This window comes from Apaloderma vittatum, unplaced genomic scaffold, assembly GCF_000703405.1.
Source record: "Apaloderma vittatum isolate BGI_N311 unplaced genomic scaffold, ASM70340v1 scaffold23711, whole genome shotgun sequence".
NCBI lineage: Eukaryota > Metazoa > Chordata > Aves > Trogoniformes > Trogonidae > Apaloderma > Apaloderma vittatum.
In genome coordinates this window covers 15,122-32,333 of record NW_009697700.1, presented here as the reverse complement: position 1 = coordinate 32,333, position 17,212 = coordinate 15,122, and the positions used below count along the sequence as shown (strand labels likewise).

At 51.1% G+C, this 17,212-nt stretch overlaps 1 protein-coding gene across 1 annotated transcript in view; it reads left to right on the top strand.

Annotated features, from left to right (window-relative positions):
* Positions 1–568: 568 nt before the first annotated feature.
* Positions 569–17,212, top strand: part of JADE2 (jade family PHD finger 2) — a gene marked incomplete at both ends in the record, with an annotated part of 31,758 nt that continues 15,114 nt past the window's right edge. The window contains 4 exon segments of the mRNA XM_009877743.1: positions 569–738; positions 10,307–10,518; positions 14,317–14,484; positions 14,811–14,927. Coding sequence (XP_009876045.1) covers positions 569–738; positions 10,307–10,518; positions 14,317–14,484; positions 14,811–14,927 — 667 coding nt within the window.

The window sequence follows — 17,212 nt, the reverse complement described above, 5'->3', positions numbered from 1 at the left end:
CACAAAAGTGGAAAAATAGCGTAATTTCTCATGGTGTGAGGGGGATTGGAGAACTGTCGAAGAGTAGGCATGTTCCTGCGGAGAACCCGGTGCGAAGCCACCCGCTCGCGGCTTCCCCGAGGCTGCTCAGCCGAGCGGGCTGGCTTGGACCGAAAAGCGTCAGCGTGCGAATAGAGAGAATGAGACATGGTGGTAAAGCCTGCATGAGGCACCAATATTTCTGAAAGGATTGCTGTTACACCACCAGTCTGCAGGGAGGAATACACTGAGACAGACAGAGACCAAGAACAAGATTTTCGGAAAAATCAGCTTATTCTGACGCATCCCAACTGCACATAAGGTGCCCAGACCAGCAGTCTCTGGGGAAGTGCTTGTGTCCAAGTTGTGGTCCTGAGAGCATCCGAGGCACAGGACACCACAGCAAATGCACAAAACCCCTCTGATTTTGCTGGGCTTGCTTTCCTTCTTACTCAGGTTAGCACCCAGTGTGGTTGCACCCTCTGTGGCGAGAAATGGGATACTTGTGCGAATTGTAGCACTTTCTCAGCCTCTCCTTCTTTTTTTCCAGGATCATACCCCAACTGGAGAACTCGCCTTCACAGGTTTCACCAAGCAGCCTGCCTGGCTCTGAGATTTCGGAAGCTACGAGGACTTACTTGCAAGGAATGAGCCGCTACGACCTGGATGAGCTTGATGCTTACTGGTTGGAACTTGTTAATATGGAGCTCAAAGAAATGGGTAAGTATTACTGTTGGTTTTTCTCCTTGCCTGGGCATCCTAAAGTTGGCATTCAGGCTTTTAAAGCAGTGATGTGGAACAGATACACCTTGAAGAAGAGATCTTTGTTTTAAGGCTCTCCAAAAGAGATCACGTGGATTGCTGAGGTAGCATCTCGATGCTTCTCACTCACATAAGGGTTTTGGGACGTGGTGCAAGAAGAACAGGGCAAAGCAGGTGTTGCGTGCCCCGTGGAGCAGGGATCTGATGTGCGGAAGAGCCGGTGGATCCAGAAGACTCACGCCCGTGCTCTGTGTGATCACCATCATCTCCTGTACTTGTGCTGCAGGAAGAGGTGTTGGTCAGGATGGGTGTGTTGAACCCGACTCCTCTTCCTTTGGCCGGCCGGATCCAAAAGCATTTCTCCAACATTTCTCCAGCCGTAGCCAGCTGAGCAGGTGAAGTCAGAGGAAAGAGGATTTCCTAGTGAAAACGTGTAATTCTCAGAAATGCTCATTCTGGGAGGTCTCTCCCAGATGTCTCTAAATATCACAGCATCACGTTGTCTGCATCGCTGCTGTTATATCACTGCACATTCTTAAAACCCATTCGTCCATTTCGGTTGAGTGCAAGTACCTGGGCTTGGAATTTGACCATTGGCACTAGTGCTCTGCATGGTCTGCTGGGCAGATTTGTTGGCACAGACATGTGGGTGTGTAGTCCTGCCAGACTGTGGAGGGATTTTCCAGTCCTTGTTAGGAAAGGGTTGCTGTGGTGTGGCTGCTGTTGTGCAGGTAAGAATAACAACACAGTAAAACATTCACCTTGTAAGGTCACTGAAAGCTTCGTGAGGCATTACTCCCTGTTGCAAAGGTCTTTCAAGGGTGTGACATAGTATGTTAGCAAGAGCTTGAGCAGGTGGGATTGTCCTCTGCTGAGCAGGGAGGTTGTGCTGGGTCTCACAGCCTGCTCGGTAGGAGCTGCAGCGAGATTTGCTAAGACTGCGGTAAGATTTAGTTGAGTAAGCTTGCACGGAGGGTACGTGAGTTCAGGAGTTGGCCACTACTTGGTTGCAGATGATGTCGGTTCTTCTGATGTACTCACAATTTACAACCAAATGTTGTTACTGTGATCTCCGGGATCTTGAGGGTGTTGCAGAGGCTGTTTTTAGAGTTTGGCTAATTATCTGCTATATATATCCCATATATTGGATTTCCCATAATCTCGATGTTGTGGAGCCTGGGGTATCACTGGCAAACCGCAGCCAGCTTTGCCCTCACTAGCTCGTCCTGTATTAGCAACCTCAGCTCTGTTGTTGGCACTACCGGGTTTTGAGATACTGGCAGCTGCGGTCAAGTCGGTGAGCAGAGCAGGGGGAGCTCCTGCTCAAGGACCTTGCAAGGGATTCACCCATCCTAACATCAAGAAACCAGGCAGAGATCTGTCTTCTTCAGCTCGGTTAGGTTAAATTTGATTGGCTTTATTATTTCTTCCCTGTATTAGGTTACAAAAGTGACGTCTTAAGTGGCTTTCATATGCGGAGCTCCTGTGCTGATGGGTACCTGGAAGGTTGAGATGAGACGGGCGCCGTAAGGGCAGGGATGTCCCAGCCCCAGGCCCGGCAGGACCTGGCTGTCCCCTACAGCTCCTAGCGGCTTGTCACCTTCAGGCTGGCGTGTGACAAATCCGAGGGCGTTGGCAGCACCGCTGCCTTGGGAGCCTGTTGGATTTCAAAGGGGAGCTTGAGCATCGACGCACCCTTGAACCCCGTGTCGAGACCCGGGCAAGACTCTGCCACTGCCCCTCTGTGTGATTTTGAGCAAGCTGCGTTTTTCTTCCTTGGGCTCTTTGTCATTTGTCAGCCAGTCAGCTTTTTGAAGGACAGTCCTCAGGAGGTGTTTGTACAGCACCGGGCTGGATGGGACCACAGTCTCTGACGAAGCCCCTGAGCTCTCATGCTGTAATCAACGATAAATGGTAATAATGAACGCAGGGGATTTCAGCAGTGGTGATGCAAAGAGCCTCACTGTCCATCAGCTGATTCTCCAGCCTATTTCTGCTGCTCAGAGAACTCTGTAATTACTGCCTGAGCCTTAAATATGCTGGAGAGAGAGAGAGAGGAGCTTTGAGAACCGGCGTGTGAAATGCAGTGCTTCAGCCCGAAGGATTCTGGTATCTCACCCCATGCACCAGCCCTCCCGACACCTCTAGCAGTGCGAGGGCTAGCGCGTTGTTTTTCCCCAGTAACTCGAAAGGAAAAACGTGTGGCCTTGATTAATAACCCCACCCGGCACTGTGGGGAGCTGGGGGTCTGGCAGGTAGGGAGCAGGATGGGTGCTGGTGCTCCTGGCCATGGGACCATGGTCGCATCACCCACACCAGCCCTGCCTGGTGCTCACGGCTTCTTCAGGGATGGGGAGGGGGGATGCATTTCCCAGTCCCATGGAAGCAATGGGGTTTGGGTGGTCGTCGAGGAAAGCCATTTCTCTTGTTGCTCACCCTTGGGGCTTCCAGACACGTCAGGGTGGGATTTGGGCTGCCCTTGGCCACCTAGGTTGGTCTGAAGGCAGCCCATAAATAGCGCTTTCTCCCGGAAGCCTGTGATATTAATGACACGCTGAGATTTCCAAACCAGCTTTGCTAATCTCCGAGATCATTAACATGACTTAACTGGAGAATCGCAGCCTCTCCTCCCGCTCAGAGAAGTCAGGAGTTATCTCCCAGCCTCAAGAGATACGCGGAAGTTTAAATTCCTCCTGGGTGTTTAGCTGAGCTGTTGTCACTGGGCAGTCCGGGGGCACAATGTGTCATTCCCGAAATATTTAACGACAAAGAAGGAGCCTGATCTCTGACTGGCTCTTGAGGAGCCGCGGGGAGGGGAGCTGGAAAACACCTGTGAGATCATCCATCTCGCTTTGTGGTGATCCACGTAGCACATGCCTTTTCCAGTCCTTTTTAGGTCACCCCAGGGATGGAATTTTATCACCGAGATCAGATAAACCTCCGGATCACACCAGCTCTCTGCGCTCTCCCAGTTAGGTGGAATTGCTCCGAAAAGCAGAAGTTTTACTCATAAAGCAGCTTTAAAAAGTTTTCATGTGCTCCCCCCCACCCAGTAAGATGCCTCAGTAGCTCTTACTCTACTCGGTGGAAATGCACTGTTTAAAGAATTTCCCTGCACTGGAGATGAAATTAATATTTAAGCATGCCTAAATGTTTTATTTGTTGCTGCTGCAATTTGAGATAGTAAAAAAAGTGGGTCTGAAGGAGTCTGAATGAAACCCTGAACCAGATTTATGTACTTGCCACTCCAGGCAGCACAGGCTTTTCCTTTTAGAGAGGAGCCGTGCCGTAAGTCTTCATTTCTATATTAACATTTTACGCTGCGTTTTGTGATCTCCACTAAATTCAAAGCTTTTGTAAGAGTGGGACTAGAGAGACTTCAAAGACCGAGGCTGAAAGATCCCTTTGCGGCGATCAGCACTTCGTAAACACACGGAAAATCCTCAAGAAATTGCTAAAAACGTTGCCGGTATCAATTTTTGCTGAAGGCAGAGTCGAAGTTTCTCAGTATTCCCTTGACTTAATCCATATGGCGTATGCTGCTCACATATGCCCACCACAGCTTCTATCTTGGGAACTGGAGGTGTTCCTGGTATTTTCTGGCAGGAACACGCAAAGGTCACATCTATTGCTTTTGAAGCTCCGGGGGGAATTCATCCCCGCATACTTGAGATATGTCTGTGTACTAATGAGACGGTACCTCCCTCGGCAGAGGTGAGATTGGTCAAGTAGACGTGGAGTAAACCGAAGGCGGTGGAGTAACCCCGGGGAAGATGTGCTCAATGGAGCGGGGGCTGCCGTGAAACCTGCGCCACGGAGAGCGGCTGCGTGCCCCGCTGGCAGCGCCGGGAGTCCCTGCCCAAGGCTACCCTCATCCCACCGTGTCCTTCCAGAGTTGGGGGAGCCCCTTTTTCCCCTTTTTTTTCTGGGTAGATCCCCCAAGCAGAGCCTGTCCCCATGCAGTCAGGCTCCATGCGCTGGGCAGGACCACCCAAATACCTGTCTCTGGGCTCCCCAGCCCCAGCTGGCAGGAGCATGTACAGAATCTGTCCTTTTTGGAGTGGGATCCCTTGGGGGCCGGTTAGCTCAGTCAGTTGAGCGTGGCGCTAACAGCGCCAAAGTCACAGGTTCGATTCCCATTCGGTCCCCATGTGTTGCCTGATCTAGTCGAGAGGGGACGTCCCTGATGACAGGGAGGCTGGATTAAATGATCTCTAAGGTCCCTTCCAGCCTGGGCCATTCTATGATTCTATGATTTAACCACCATCCTGGCTTCCTCGCTCACCCACAGCCATCACGGACCGCTCGCAGCGATGACCCTTCCAGCACCCTCCCCGTCGCACCCAGGCTCACCCTGCTTGCTGCATGAGAAAGCTTAATAATGCAGAATATGTTCGGATGTGGTTTTTTTTCCCCTCTTGTTTGGAAGAAATCCTGCCAGTTCGGCGCTGTTTTCTAACATGTCTGCACTGCAGCCCACAACAAACATGCCTGAAATCTTTGTTCTCTCCCGAGATCATTGCACGAGTTATCATTTTGGCAGCAGAGCCGTTCGGTGCCTGGATGGACGAGCCAGCAAATCCTCCACTACGTGGTGGTCCCTCACAAACAAGAGATGTGTTTAGTAGAGGTATCGATGAGTATCAGCATCGCCCGCCGTGAGCACCTGAACTCGCTCCTGAAACAGTGGGAGCCGCGGTGCCCCTACCCTGTGATTATAGAATCATTTAGGTTGGAAAAGACCTTTTAAGATCGTCGTGTCCAGCCGTTAACCCAGCAGTGCCAGGTTCCACCACCAAACCGCATCCCTGAGCACCACATCTACACGTTTGCGTGCGGCAGCTTGCCCTCGTGCCGGCTGAGGGGAAGGGGAGGAAGAAGAAGAACTGAGGTGTAAGTAATCCAGGCTAATTTTGTGTGAAAATGGCTTCAGCCTTTAAGCAAGGAAAGCCAGAAATATTTGCAGGTGGCAGTCCTTAAGTTGTTGGCAGAGGTGACAGCGCCATGAGAAGGGAAAGCCAAGCTTGCTTAACTCCTCATAGAGACAGATATTGCAGGAAAGCCGCGGTAATCTATAGATTAGCAGGGCTGGGAATCAGCGGGAGAAGCTTTAGACATTTTGCCCCTGTGTTTTTCAGCACAGTCACGTTTTTTACATCATTTTGCTGTTTCCATAAATTCCTTGCAGTAATTGCAGCCGTTTCCAGTGACGTTGGGAGAGTTTTGCTGCTGGATGGAGCAAGGAGGCTTTCCCCAGAAGTGCCCCGGGACAGCTCTGTCAGCGCCGAGCATCGCTGGGGAGAGAGGTGGCGGCAGCATAGAAAGCGCCTTCTGAAACATTTTGTCATCGTCTTAAATTCGAGCAATAATTGATGTCGGTGGGTGGCGGAAAGGGTGATAATTGGTTCCTGTAAATCTTTTAAGTGCATTAGCAGGCTGCGTTGGTAACAAAACATCTCGAAGTTTCGCTGCGGATGCTCGGGTTGCGCGGCGCACTTTGCGTCGTCGGTCGCACTTTGCGTTAAGGCTCTGGACCTAAACGACACCGATGACAGATGAGTGAACAATCGCTGCATCTCCCGAGCGTTACGTGCCTGCAGGTGATGGGTCGGAGGTGCCTCCCAGGTCGAGCCGGAGGGGCTGTGAGCTGGGGGGAGATCTCAGGAGCCCGTGGTCCCTGTGCCCTGTGCCAACAGCCCTGTCCCAAGGGAGCTGTTGTCCTTTAATTTTTCAAAGATACTAAGAGACAAGCCTGCATCATCTCACAAGTGCTTTCCTTTTTTAAAAAAAAAAAATTTTAAAAAAATCCAGTAATTTTCCTTGTTTATTTATGTTTTTACTGAAAAGCAGACTCCCAGGTTTATAGCTTGTGAATCGGCTAATGGCACAGCCTGCAGTCCTGATGACTGTTTGTTCATGAGCTGTTTTATCTCCAGGTATCCTCCACAGGGTAAAAGGATTTATTGTTTCAGTAAATTGATTTTAGTGGAGCAGTTTAGTCAGAAATAGGTCTCTGTTTTGTGAAAGGTGGCTCTCTGGCTATTTTTTTTCCTCCCCACGCAGTGAGCCGGCTCGCACCGCGACAAGGAGTAGCTGAGAATTCATTTAGCAGAAGAGTATTGCTCCTTCATGCCACATAAATTACGCTATTACTGACATAATTATAACGGAGAGCGGCGTTGTGTAAAGGAACGTGCCTGGTGGTTCTCCCAAATCCAGCGCTGTGGCTTCAGTGCCAGCCCAGTGATCTCAGCTCCTTTGGGATAAAATATTTAAATTTGGAGTTTCAGGTGCTCTCCAGGCAACTGCTGCAGGACCTGGCATCCCTTCTCCGTTTCTGAAGCCAAGTCTCCCTTCTCCACCAGGAGATGCTTCCTCTGGCTGGTCTGTGGTGCCCACCAGGATCCTGCCCAGGGTCCTTCTCCAGCTGGGATGCGGTGGTGGGGACCCTCCTTCTGACCATGGGATGGTGCTGGGGCCGTCCCATCAAAACCGAGCATCGTTGGCGTGCTTGGTGTTAACTGGGCAAGGGTGGCCTCATTGCAGGGTGATGGACATGGAAGCTTTTACTTCCACATCAATGTTTTGAACGTGGCTCTGAATCACCAGTGACGATCTTGGCGTGAGATTGAATTCTCCCATCTCTCTGTGTCCCTCTGGGCAGAAACTACGGAGAAGTAAGCAGCTACAAGTCTCCAAAAAAATTCCTTTTTTTCCCCTCACCTTTCATACAAGACCTTGGCATACCTTAACCAGGTAAAAATACCTTTCTCTTGATCAGCAAGTAGAATCGGTGGTCCTGGTAATGGTCTCAAATATGACTTACTCCCTGGACGTCGCTGGGTTTACTCGTTGTAGCCAAGATCAGTATGTGGGTCTTTGCTTTCCCTTCCCTGGGGACATTAACGGTGTCCCTCGTGCATGAACACAGGGAGTGTTCTCCTGAAGTGTTTTTTTGGTTTTGGTATTTAGCTGGCTATGATCGATACAGATAGCGTTTTCACAGCCAAAAAGATGACAATTTTATGAATGGAGTTTTAATAGCCCAAACTTCGTATGATGCAGAAGGAGATAAATGGAGCACAAATGGAAAAAGCACTTCACCCTCAGGCCCCATTGTTTAGTGTTTCATAAACGATTAATCGCTTCATCCCCATCAAGTGCAATTGTCGATTCAATAAGCTCCGAGGTATTCTGAATGGCGCTTGGCAAACGAATTCCTAATGTAATTACATCTAAATGGAATGTGAGAGCACGCGTGCGTGTGCACGGGCAGGCGGGAGAGAGCTGTATTTTGCGACGTAACGGGATACCAGCCACGTCTCACGTCGGTTGATAAGGAAACCCCGCCGGGGTGCTGGTCTCGCCATGGGATCGGTGAGGACTTTCTGCCCGGAGCGATGCCGCTGGATGGAAAGTGCAGGAGGCGGGATGGGAGCCGGTTCCTTCCACTCGAGGTGAAATGGGAGCGGTGGCGATGCTGGCGTGACGCCGGTGCGATCCTCACCCTGCGGGCAGGTCAAGGTCGTGATTCCCATGGATAAAAAAAACCTCCCTGCCCTTCCTCACACTGCCCGCAGCTGCCAGCCCTCTGCCTGCCCTTTCCCCTGAGCACCGAGTGTCTCTAGAAAGCGCACTGGGAATGCTTTAATGATCATTTTGCTTTCCAGAAGAGCAGAGAGAGCAGAGCCTGAAGTGTTGGGAGAAAGGGAGTAATTCCAGGCTGACACTCTGGTACCCGCGGTAGCAGATGCAGACTTGAAACACTCACCAAGAGGAGTGTGGTTTTGTTTAATGCTCACAGAAAGCCGGGGCTTGTGGATCTCTAAGTGTATTTATAAAAAAGTGACACCGTTAAGACAGAAATAATGCTCTGGCTTTGCCTGTAAGCTACTCCCTGCCCTGTTGCGGACCGGCACGATGCCAAGAGCGACCCGACGGCTCCATCCCAGCTCTGATGTCTCGTCGATGCTTCACGCGTCTGAACTCCTCCAGCCCGGGGCTCTGCGGAGATCCCGTGCCCATCGCCGAGGCCTCTCGCTGATCAAACACGTATCGGCAGGTTCCTCGGCGTGTTGCGGCGCGGCAGCCCAAGCGCTTGAAAGGGCTGTGATAGGGAACGGTGTTGTCTGTCTTAGATGGTATCTCAGACTCGACACAGACATGTAAAATGCCAGGCTAGATGTTTGCAGAGACTTGTCAAGCCAAGGGAAACCGTGCCAATGCGAAACGTTGGGGAAGAGCTTAAAAAGGCAGACAATGGTGCCTTTGCTTGCCAAGCGCGCCTACGGGTTGCTTTCCCCCTTGGCAGAGTTTTTTGAGCTGGTCCGTAGCTGCTGGGGGAAGGCGCAGCCCCTGCTCACCCTGGGACAGGGACATCATGCCGTGGCTTGAGAGATGCCTCTGTTCTCACTGCACATTTAATTAAGAACTGCTTTGTGTTAGTACTTCCTCAAGCCTTTTTTTTCACCTTTCTCTACTTCTCCCTTTGCCTTGCAGCAAGGGAAGTGGACAGCAAAGTGGGTCAGACTCCTCTGATGTGACGTGCTTTCCGGAGCATCCTGGCCATCATCACAGATCATATACACAAATGAAATGCAAAGACTGAATGTTTTTCATTGCATCCCGCTGGTAGCTCTGCCCTATCTCGGGGCCTTCCCTGGTGATGACATAGTGCTCACGAGGAGACGGAGTGCGATGGAGCCTTAACTCTGCCTCTTCTCCCTCATGGAGAACCTCACTTCTGCTGCCTACAGATTTTTTCCCTTCTTTTTTTAACTTGCCTGGAGTTGCATTTGTGGCACTGGGATCTCGATGTGCGGCTGAGATGCAGCACTTTTGGGAGCAGCCTTCAGTGTGACATGGTTTCGGTGCTGCCCATCTCCTGGCAGCGGCATCCTCCCTGTAACAGTGGCCGGGTGTCCCACTGCTGGAGGCTGCTGCTCGAAAAAAGCCTCTCCTGGTTATTGGAGAAAATTCTAGGAAAGTTCTTGTGCCCCTGCTTTCCACTGAAGAACCTGGTATAGGGGGAATAAGGTACAACACAGCAGATCTGAGCCCAACTCCTGCCCAGTTCTGACCTTAAACCCAACTAGGAAAAAAACCCTCATTTGTCCTCAGTTTCAGCCGTTGCCTTCAGTTTTACAGTTCCATTTAATTGGCCTCAAAAGGGACAATTTTCAGTCGCAACAATTAAAGCATTGACTTTGTGTGGCCGGAGCTTGTCTGAGCCCTCTCTGCAGAAAGCATCTTTGCAAAACTCGTCTCCTTGAACATTTAAACTGTCAGCCCTAATTATCCGCATTGCTTCAGCTGAATAGGTTTCTTTCCTCTCAGCCAGCAGCAATATTTTGTTACTGTCTCTGAAACATAAACTGCATCCCGGGTTTAGAAGCAGCCGTTTTGTGAATCGCCGCTCTTAACAACGCCGTGGATTTGCCTCTTGAGCTGCAATCCAAAACGCTCCCTGAAGGCTCCCGCGCCGGAGCCGTGTCGAGTGTGTCCTCCTCTACCTTCTGCCTTGCAGAAAAGCCCGAGCTGGACGAGATCACCCTGGAGCGAGTGCTGGAGGAACTGGAGACCATGTGCTACGAGAACATGAACATCGCCATCGAAACGGAGGAGGGCTTGGGCATCGAGTACGACGAGGACGTGGTGTGCGACGTCTGCCGCTCGCCCGAGGGGGAGGACGGCAACGAGATGGTCTTCTGCGACAAGTGCAACGTCTGTGTGCACCAGGTGAGCCCTCGCTGTGGGGGGAGAGGTTTTGGGCACATCAAGCTCCCATCCCATCCTCTGGGTTCCTCCCATCCCCACTGTCGCCCTTTCCCTGGGTTGCTGCTGAGCCCTGTTACCGTTTTCTGATGGATTCCTGGCTCTTCTCCAGGAGAGTGAGGATGGCAAATGGGGTCTTGGGAAGCTGTCAGGCAGCAAATGTGCTTTTCTTACTTTCTTAGCCCCAACCTTTCATAAGTGCTCACAGAAATACGCAACCAGCGGTTGGAAACTGCTTCCTGGCAGCTTGCTTGGCGCCCTTCTCCTTATTCTCTTGTCTCCCTGATATTTTATACCTCCTCTTCCATTAATGTGCATATTCTTCTTTCTTCACCCCATCTTTTCGTTATTAAACTGTGGTGGGGATCGTTAGCACCCAGGGGTGAGCAGCACCCTGTGCGGGACTGGCTGGTGGTTTGGGAGGGATGCAGGGCTGCAGCTCTGCTCTCGCCTGGACCTCCAGTGTCCTCCGTAGCATTACACTGGGGTTCGAAGGACCTTCCAGATCCGTTAACTCTCTGTCTCACAGCACAGGGTTTCTGTCCCAGCTTTCCTGCTGTATGAGTGTAGGATTTTGTTTTACTTTGCTGCCCAGAGGAAAATAATTTTATTTTTAGAATTGTATGCAAATGCTTCAGGCCCTTGCTAAGGCGGGGTCTGTGCGCTCCTGTGCTTAGGGAAACCTTGACAAGGAGAAAGCAGCCCTGTGAGGGTCTCCTGGGTCCTGCGTGGGACTGGGGAGGTTTTGCTGGTTGTGCTTTGAGGAGAAGCACTGTGTGGTGCTGGGGCAGTGGTGGCAGCTCCTGGGCTTCACCCTCTGTGTGAAGGGTTTGGGTTTTTTTCCCTCTAAAGAGAGCCATTTGCTCATCTTCTGGGCAGCTTTTCCACCAGCGCTTCCTGGAGGTGGGAGGGCGCTGGAGATATCTATAGTTGCGGGAGGTGGGCGTTTTGAATGGTTTCCATCAGTGAATCAGATTCTACAAAATGCCAAGACGATTCAGAGTTTGAGGTTGCGTTTCTTGTGTTAGTTTTGTGTGTGTGTGTGTGTGTGTTGTTTTTTTAACAAGCCCAATGGCAATGCCAGGCTGTGAGCTGACACCTGCTGGTGGGCAGGGGCTCCGGGGAAGGTGGGCAGTGTCCCCAGGGCTGCCCTGGGGACGTAGGGACCCGGCCGTGCCCACCACGGGCTGTGGACACCCTGTGGGCTCAGCTTTCAGCCCCAGGAGCAAAGCGGTGCTGCAAAAGGGGACACGTCAGGCTGGATTTCAAGAAGGCTGAAAGAAATGGAAGATTTCCCGTTGTTTGCAGTGAGCAGAGTCCAGCCCTAAGCTGCCTCTGATTAAATCTCTCTCCCAATTTACCCCCTAAGCCACAAAGTCCAGAGCCACGGGGCGTTACGTGGAGTCTTGTTTCTCACTCAACCCACCCCGTGCCTTTACCAGCCCCACATCCAAAACCTGCCGAGGATGGTGCTTTCCCTGCAGGTGTCTGGGTGCTCCAAGGATTTGGGCAGCGGGAGCTGGGGTCCCGCAGGACGTGACCAGAGGGATGCCTTGTCCACCTGCATCCCTGCAGGACGGGGCAAAGGCAGGGCTGTGCTTAGACACAACATCGGTGGGTCATGGTACCAGAAATTATCGTTGGAATCATATCATCTGCGTAACGCAAGCCGTGCAGCTTGCTCTTAATTAGTTCCTACGAAGCGTAGCTTTTAGCAGACGCACGTGATCTTCATTTTAAAATTTCACAGCAAGGAGGAATCTTCCCCCTGACCCCTGCCGCTAAATCGTTGTGGTTCATTGCTCTCGCAGTGACAACGTCGCGCTTCTGTTCCGCGTGGGAACGAGCCATCTCCAGCTTCCAGCCGCGACACCGGAGTCCTGTCATCACTGAATTCCCATTCCCGAGCCCTCGTGGACCACACCAAGGTTTTCTGTGGCTCAGCATCCTCCCCGTTCTTTCAGTGTCCCCTTCTCAGTGATGCTGAGCCCGTGACAGGCACAGCGATAAAAATAGCCGCTCTGCTCCTACTCGGCATTGCTCTGGCTCCACATTCCTGGAGCACCTCCCGCCTGGGGCTGGACTGGGAGAGCATGTTTGGCTGATAACCCACCTCTGGATTTTCCAGAGTCCTTCCTTATCCAGGACAGAGCCCCTGTAGTATTTGCTCCTGGGAGCAGAATTACACCTTCAGCTGCTCTAAAAACCTCTCAGAATAAATAACCGAGAGCCAAAACTCTGCTAGAGATGCACACCTGGTCATAATTCCTGTTTTTCCCTGGGTTTTGGGATCAGTCTGCCAATTTATTCTCCTGGTAGTACGTACCAGGCTGATTTTTGTCGGGTACTAAATCACATGTTTTATAAAACTCTGTTACAGAAATGATTTGTCAGATTTGCAGGTGCCGTGAAACACACAGTTAAGTCTCTCTGAACCGTGTAGGCTCACAGGAATAATATTACCTCCCTTAATTCCTTATTATCCCAATAATCTGTTCACGAAGTGGCTTTTTCCCATTGGAAATCACTATCAGAGTCAGTTGGTGCTTTGGGGCAGCCTAAAGCCAGGTTGTAAAGTCTCTTCTTGGCCAGCAAAGACCAAGGATGCGCTTTTCCCGCGCTCGCACGTCTCCGCGTGACCCCTCCGTCCCCCCATCACTTGTGGTGACGATGACCTGCGGTGGGAGGATGGAAAGCTGTTCTTCTGAAGGGGGGTAAACTTCAAGAAGGGGAGTTGACGAGTGTGTGGGCTCCATCTATGGCCAACAGCGCTGGGGGTCCTTGTCAGCGCTGCCCCCTTGCCTTCTGCAGGGACGCCGGAGCAGCCAGATCTAGAATTAATTCTATCACCTCACTTAAAGTAGCGACACGGCCTGGCGTTAGTGCCCAAGGCAGTTGTCTGCCACTCTCTGAAAACCTTTTAAGTGCGAGTTACCAGGACCTGACGGTTAAAAACTGCCTGGCGTCAGTAGTAGCTGTTTAATACAGTTGTAAGTTATGGCCAAAGTGGGAAGTATTTTATCAGCATTGTTAGGTGATACGGCTTATCGTTTGGCTCTCCTCCAATAATGGGAGAGAGATATTTATGACACACTTCGGCTTCTCTGCGTCCTGTGCTATCGCAGCACTTCCAGGAGCTCCGTGGGTGACCCAGGTCCTTTAGTTCTCACTCTTTTGGCCGTAGACTTATCCGTGTCTCTTTTAGATTGATCGTCCTTTACATTTATCATCCTTTATGGTTCCTCCCTTCCGATTTATATTCACCACTGTGGATTTCCCCTTTTCACCTTTCCATCATTATTCTCGCTTCCCCTTCAGACTGCGTTGGGCGTGTAACCAGTGTGGCCATCTTTCCGGGTCATGGGGTTGTGGCTTTTCAGCCCTCAGCCACCAGCGCGGTTTTCTCTGCGCAGTGTTTCTCATTTCTCTGACCTGCCGTGGGTCTGGCAGCTGGGCAGGAGGTGAGCGGGCAGAGCTACCGGTGGTGGGGGCTCTGATGGAGCAGCCTGGTTGCCCACCTCCAACTTGGGGCCAGGCGGACGCTTGACGTGGAACACAGCCTGTTTTCACACGTGGCTTTTAATTAAAACCCTGGGTGTATCAATCCAGCACGAGTATCTGTGTAAAAATACGGAAGGTAGCAAGGAAGGAAGCTCTCAGCCATGCTCTGCTCTTGGTTGGGATGCCCAGATGAGGTGACGAGGTGGGGATGGAGGGGGAGGATGCTGCCTGGACTAACCTGTGTCCCTGGTGTGTGCGCAGGCGTGCTACGGCATCCTGAAGGTCCCCATCGGGAGCTGGCTGTGCCGGACCTGCGCCCTCGGCGTTCAGCCAAAGTGTCTGCTGTGCCCGAAGAGAGGGGGAGCGCTGAAGCCCACCCGGAGCGGGACGAAATGGGTCCACGTTAGCTGTGCCTTATGGATACCTGAAGTAAGGTGGTTTCCGACCTCCTCTTGACATATGGGTGAGGGTGGACACTGACCTCTGGGTGGCGTAAAGGTATTTTTATGTGCCCATCTGAGATATGCTGCAACGTCCAGATGAGGAATTGGTTCAGAGGAAATGCTGACATAATTTTTTCCTTCCATTTCATCCAAATTTGTTTCTATTTTTAGAGGGTTTGGGTCTTTTTTTTCCTAATTACAGATAACGCTAAAAAATAACAAAAAATCCATCCCTCATTCAGACTGCCACAGACTTCCCCCTGTATGAGATTTGGGCTGGTAACCAGTATTTGTCTTCTGTTTCTTGGCCAGGTTAGCATTGGATGTCCTGAAAAAATGGAACCCATTACGAAGATCTCACATATCCCAGCAAGCAGATGGGCTTTGTCGTGCAGCCTCTGCAAGGAGTGCACTGGGACGTGTATTCAGGTATGTAACTCTGCGTCGAAGAAACTCAGACCTCTGGGGCTGTGCCTGTAATAGCCACCAGAGATTCTCAAGAGGTTGGTGGACGTGATCTGGCGGAGACTTATTCCTGCTCTGAGTAAACGTAACGACAGGGAAGCACGAGCGCCCGTCAGACATCATCAGATGTTGTTTGCAATCATTTAATGTATTGAGTGCTGGGAATCTAGATTAAGTTTCTTTGCATAGCACGGCGATGTTGCCGTAGTGACACTAATTACCAGGACTGCAAATGACCTTGGTTTGAAATCAGGAACCTCCAGCAGAATGGCTTGGTGTAGCTGCCAGAAAAGTGAGATGCTCATGAGATAAATAGCTCAAGTATTTCGCAAACCAGTGGGGGTTGGCCAGGAAGCCTTTCACATATCAGGAAACCCCAGGATTACATAGTCCTCACCAGCCTTCTCGCTTGGAAAATAGAGTATTTGCCTCATATTACATTCCCACATTCTCTCCACACCTGAGCAAACCTTTGCAGACATCTGACATTCAGCAGCAACTGAAGAGGGGGGTGAGACGTTCTCATTTCAGACCGAAAACAGGACGCTCTGGCTTTTCCTATTACAAAAGTGGGGACAGAGCTTCCCGGGCCATGACCTCTCTTCCCAGGGAGCAAAGTGCAGAATCTCCCATCCGAAATGCAGCGCACTTGGTGGGAGAGCGTTTTGGAGAGCATCCCGTCATTCCGCCTGCTCGGCGGAGCAGGCATCGAGGTGGTCATGGTGTGCAGAGGGGAAATGGAATAGCTTTGGAAAATTGGGAGAATGTTTGGGATGTGTACCAGTCCTGGCTGATCAGCTCCTGTACGGCGATGGGAGCTGCACCTGGGAGGTCGACATATGCAGCGGCCACCACTGGGGACGAGAGCAGCTGCCTGGTTGCAGAAGGGGGATAGGAGCAGGAGGTCTGCATGTTCCGCTGCGTTTGTGCTGCCGCCTTGGGTTTAATACTTTAAAGGGAGCTCTTTAAAAGCAATCCCCTTAGCTTGAAACGAAATCTCACAATACTTCTTTAAATCACCAGCGTTGACTCACATCTTTCTTGATGGCTCTGGGTGGATCTGCTTATTCACCCTGCCAGATGGAGATACTGTCTCATAACGGCAACTGCTTTCAAAGAACGGAAGGGCAGGGAAGGAGGCAAACAGGCTTGGCAGCGTCAGAAAAGAATTCAGCCTCTCTGAGGCTTCATCCTCTTAGCGGCAGCATGGCACGGGAGCCATGACATCCCGGGGACTGAATGGATTTGTATTAAGGGTCACCTGAGATGGAACAGGAGCTTTATTGTCTCACGTGCCGGCAGCTCACGGTCTGTAAGTCTTCACGAGATTGTCACCGGAGCTTTTGCCGAGGCCACGCTAGCACGCTCAGGATGGTTTAGCTTCAAAGAAAAGGGGGAGAAGGGGGGGAAAAAAAAAAAGCAAAAAAGCAGGCAGTGCTTTTATTGAAGGATTTATGGGGTAAATCAACAAATTCATCCACAGATAAATAAACACACTCCATACTCATCAGCATTACAGAGCTCTGTTTTGAAAGACTCTGTTTATGGAGCATATTTTTGATTAGTGTCTGTTTATACAGGTGTAATCTAACTACCTTTGTCAGCATTTCAGGTTTTTGGGCAGCTCTGAAAGGAGAAGGTTGTTTTCTGTTAAAGCACTGAGCTTGGCAGAAGGAATTGGGTACTCGAGGTGTGGCAGGTTTGGAGAAGGAAGAGTCTCCCTTCCCAGGAGGGTTTTTTCCCCCAAGTGGCTGGTTGGAACTGGGCTTTGCTGAAAAGGGACATGAAATCCAGACAGTGAGCTGGAGGAGCAGAAGATTCTCATCCCGGAGAGGCGTGGGGGTGCTCAGAGGCAGCACCGCAGCTGAAGAAAACACCCACCTCCACCACATTTGCAAAGGCAAACATGAGAGATTTTTGCATAAGGCACCTCTGTGCATCGAGATATTTTTCCCTGTCCAAATTAGACTGTCAAAAGGGAAGCAAACCCAGGGAAGCCTGAGGAAGAGCTCCTTACTGCTCTCTCTGCCACTGACCTTGTTGCTTGCGCATAATTACTTCCCTCGTTTTTGTGGTACAGAGCTGTGACCCGCTGTGTACCTCAGTGTGGCCGTGGTCAGGCAAGAGCTCCCGGGTGCCAGGCAGGGGTGCAGCCCTGGAGGTACCCTTTCCCCAGCTCCTGTTAAGGGGAAGTCATGACTTCATGGTGGTTCTTGTGGTCAGACATCAGGAGATGCCAATGAGAGCTC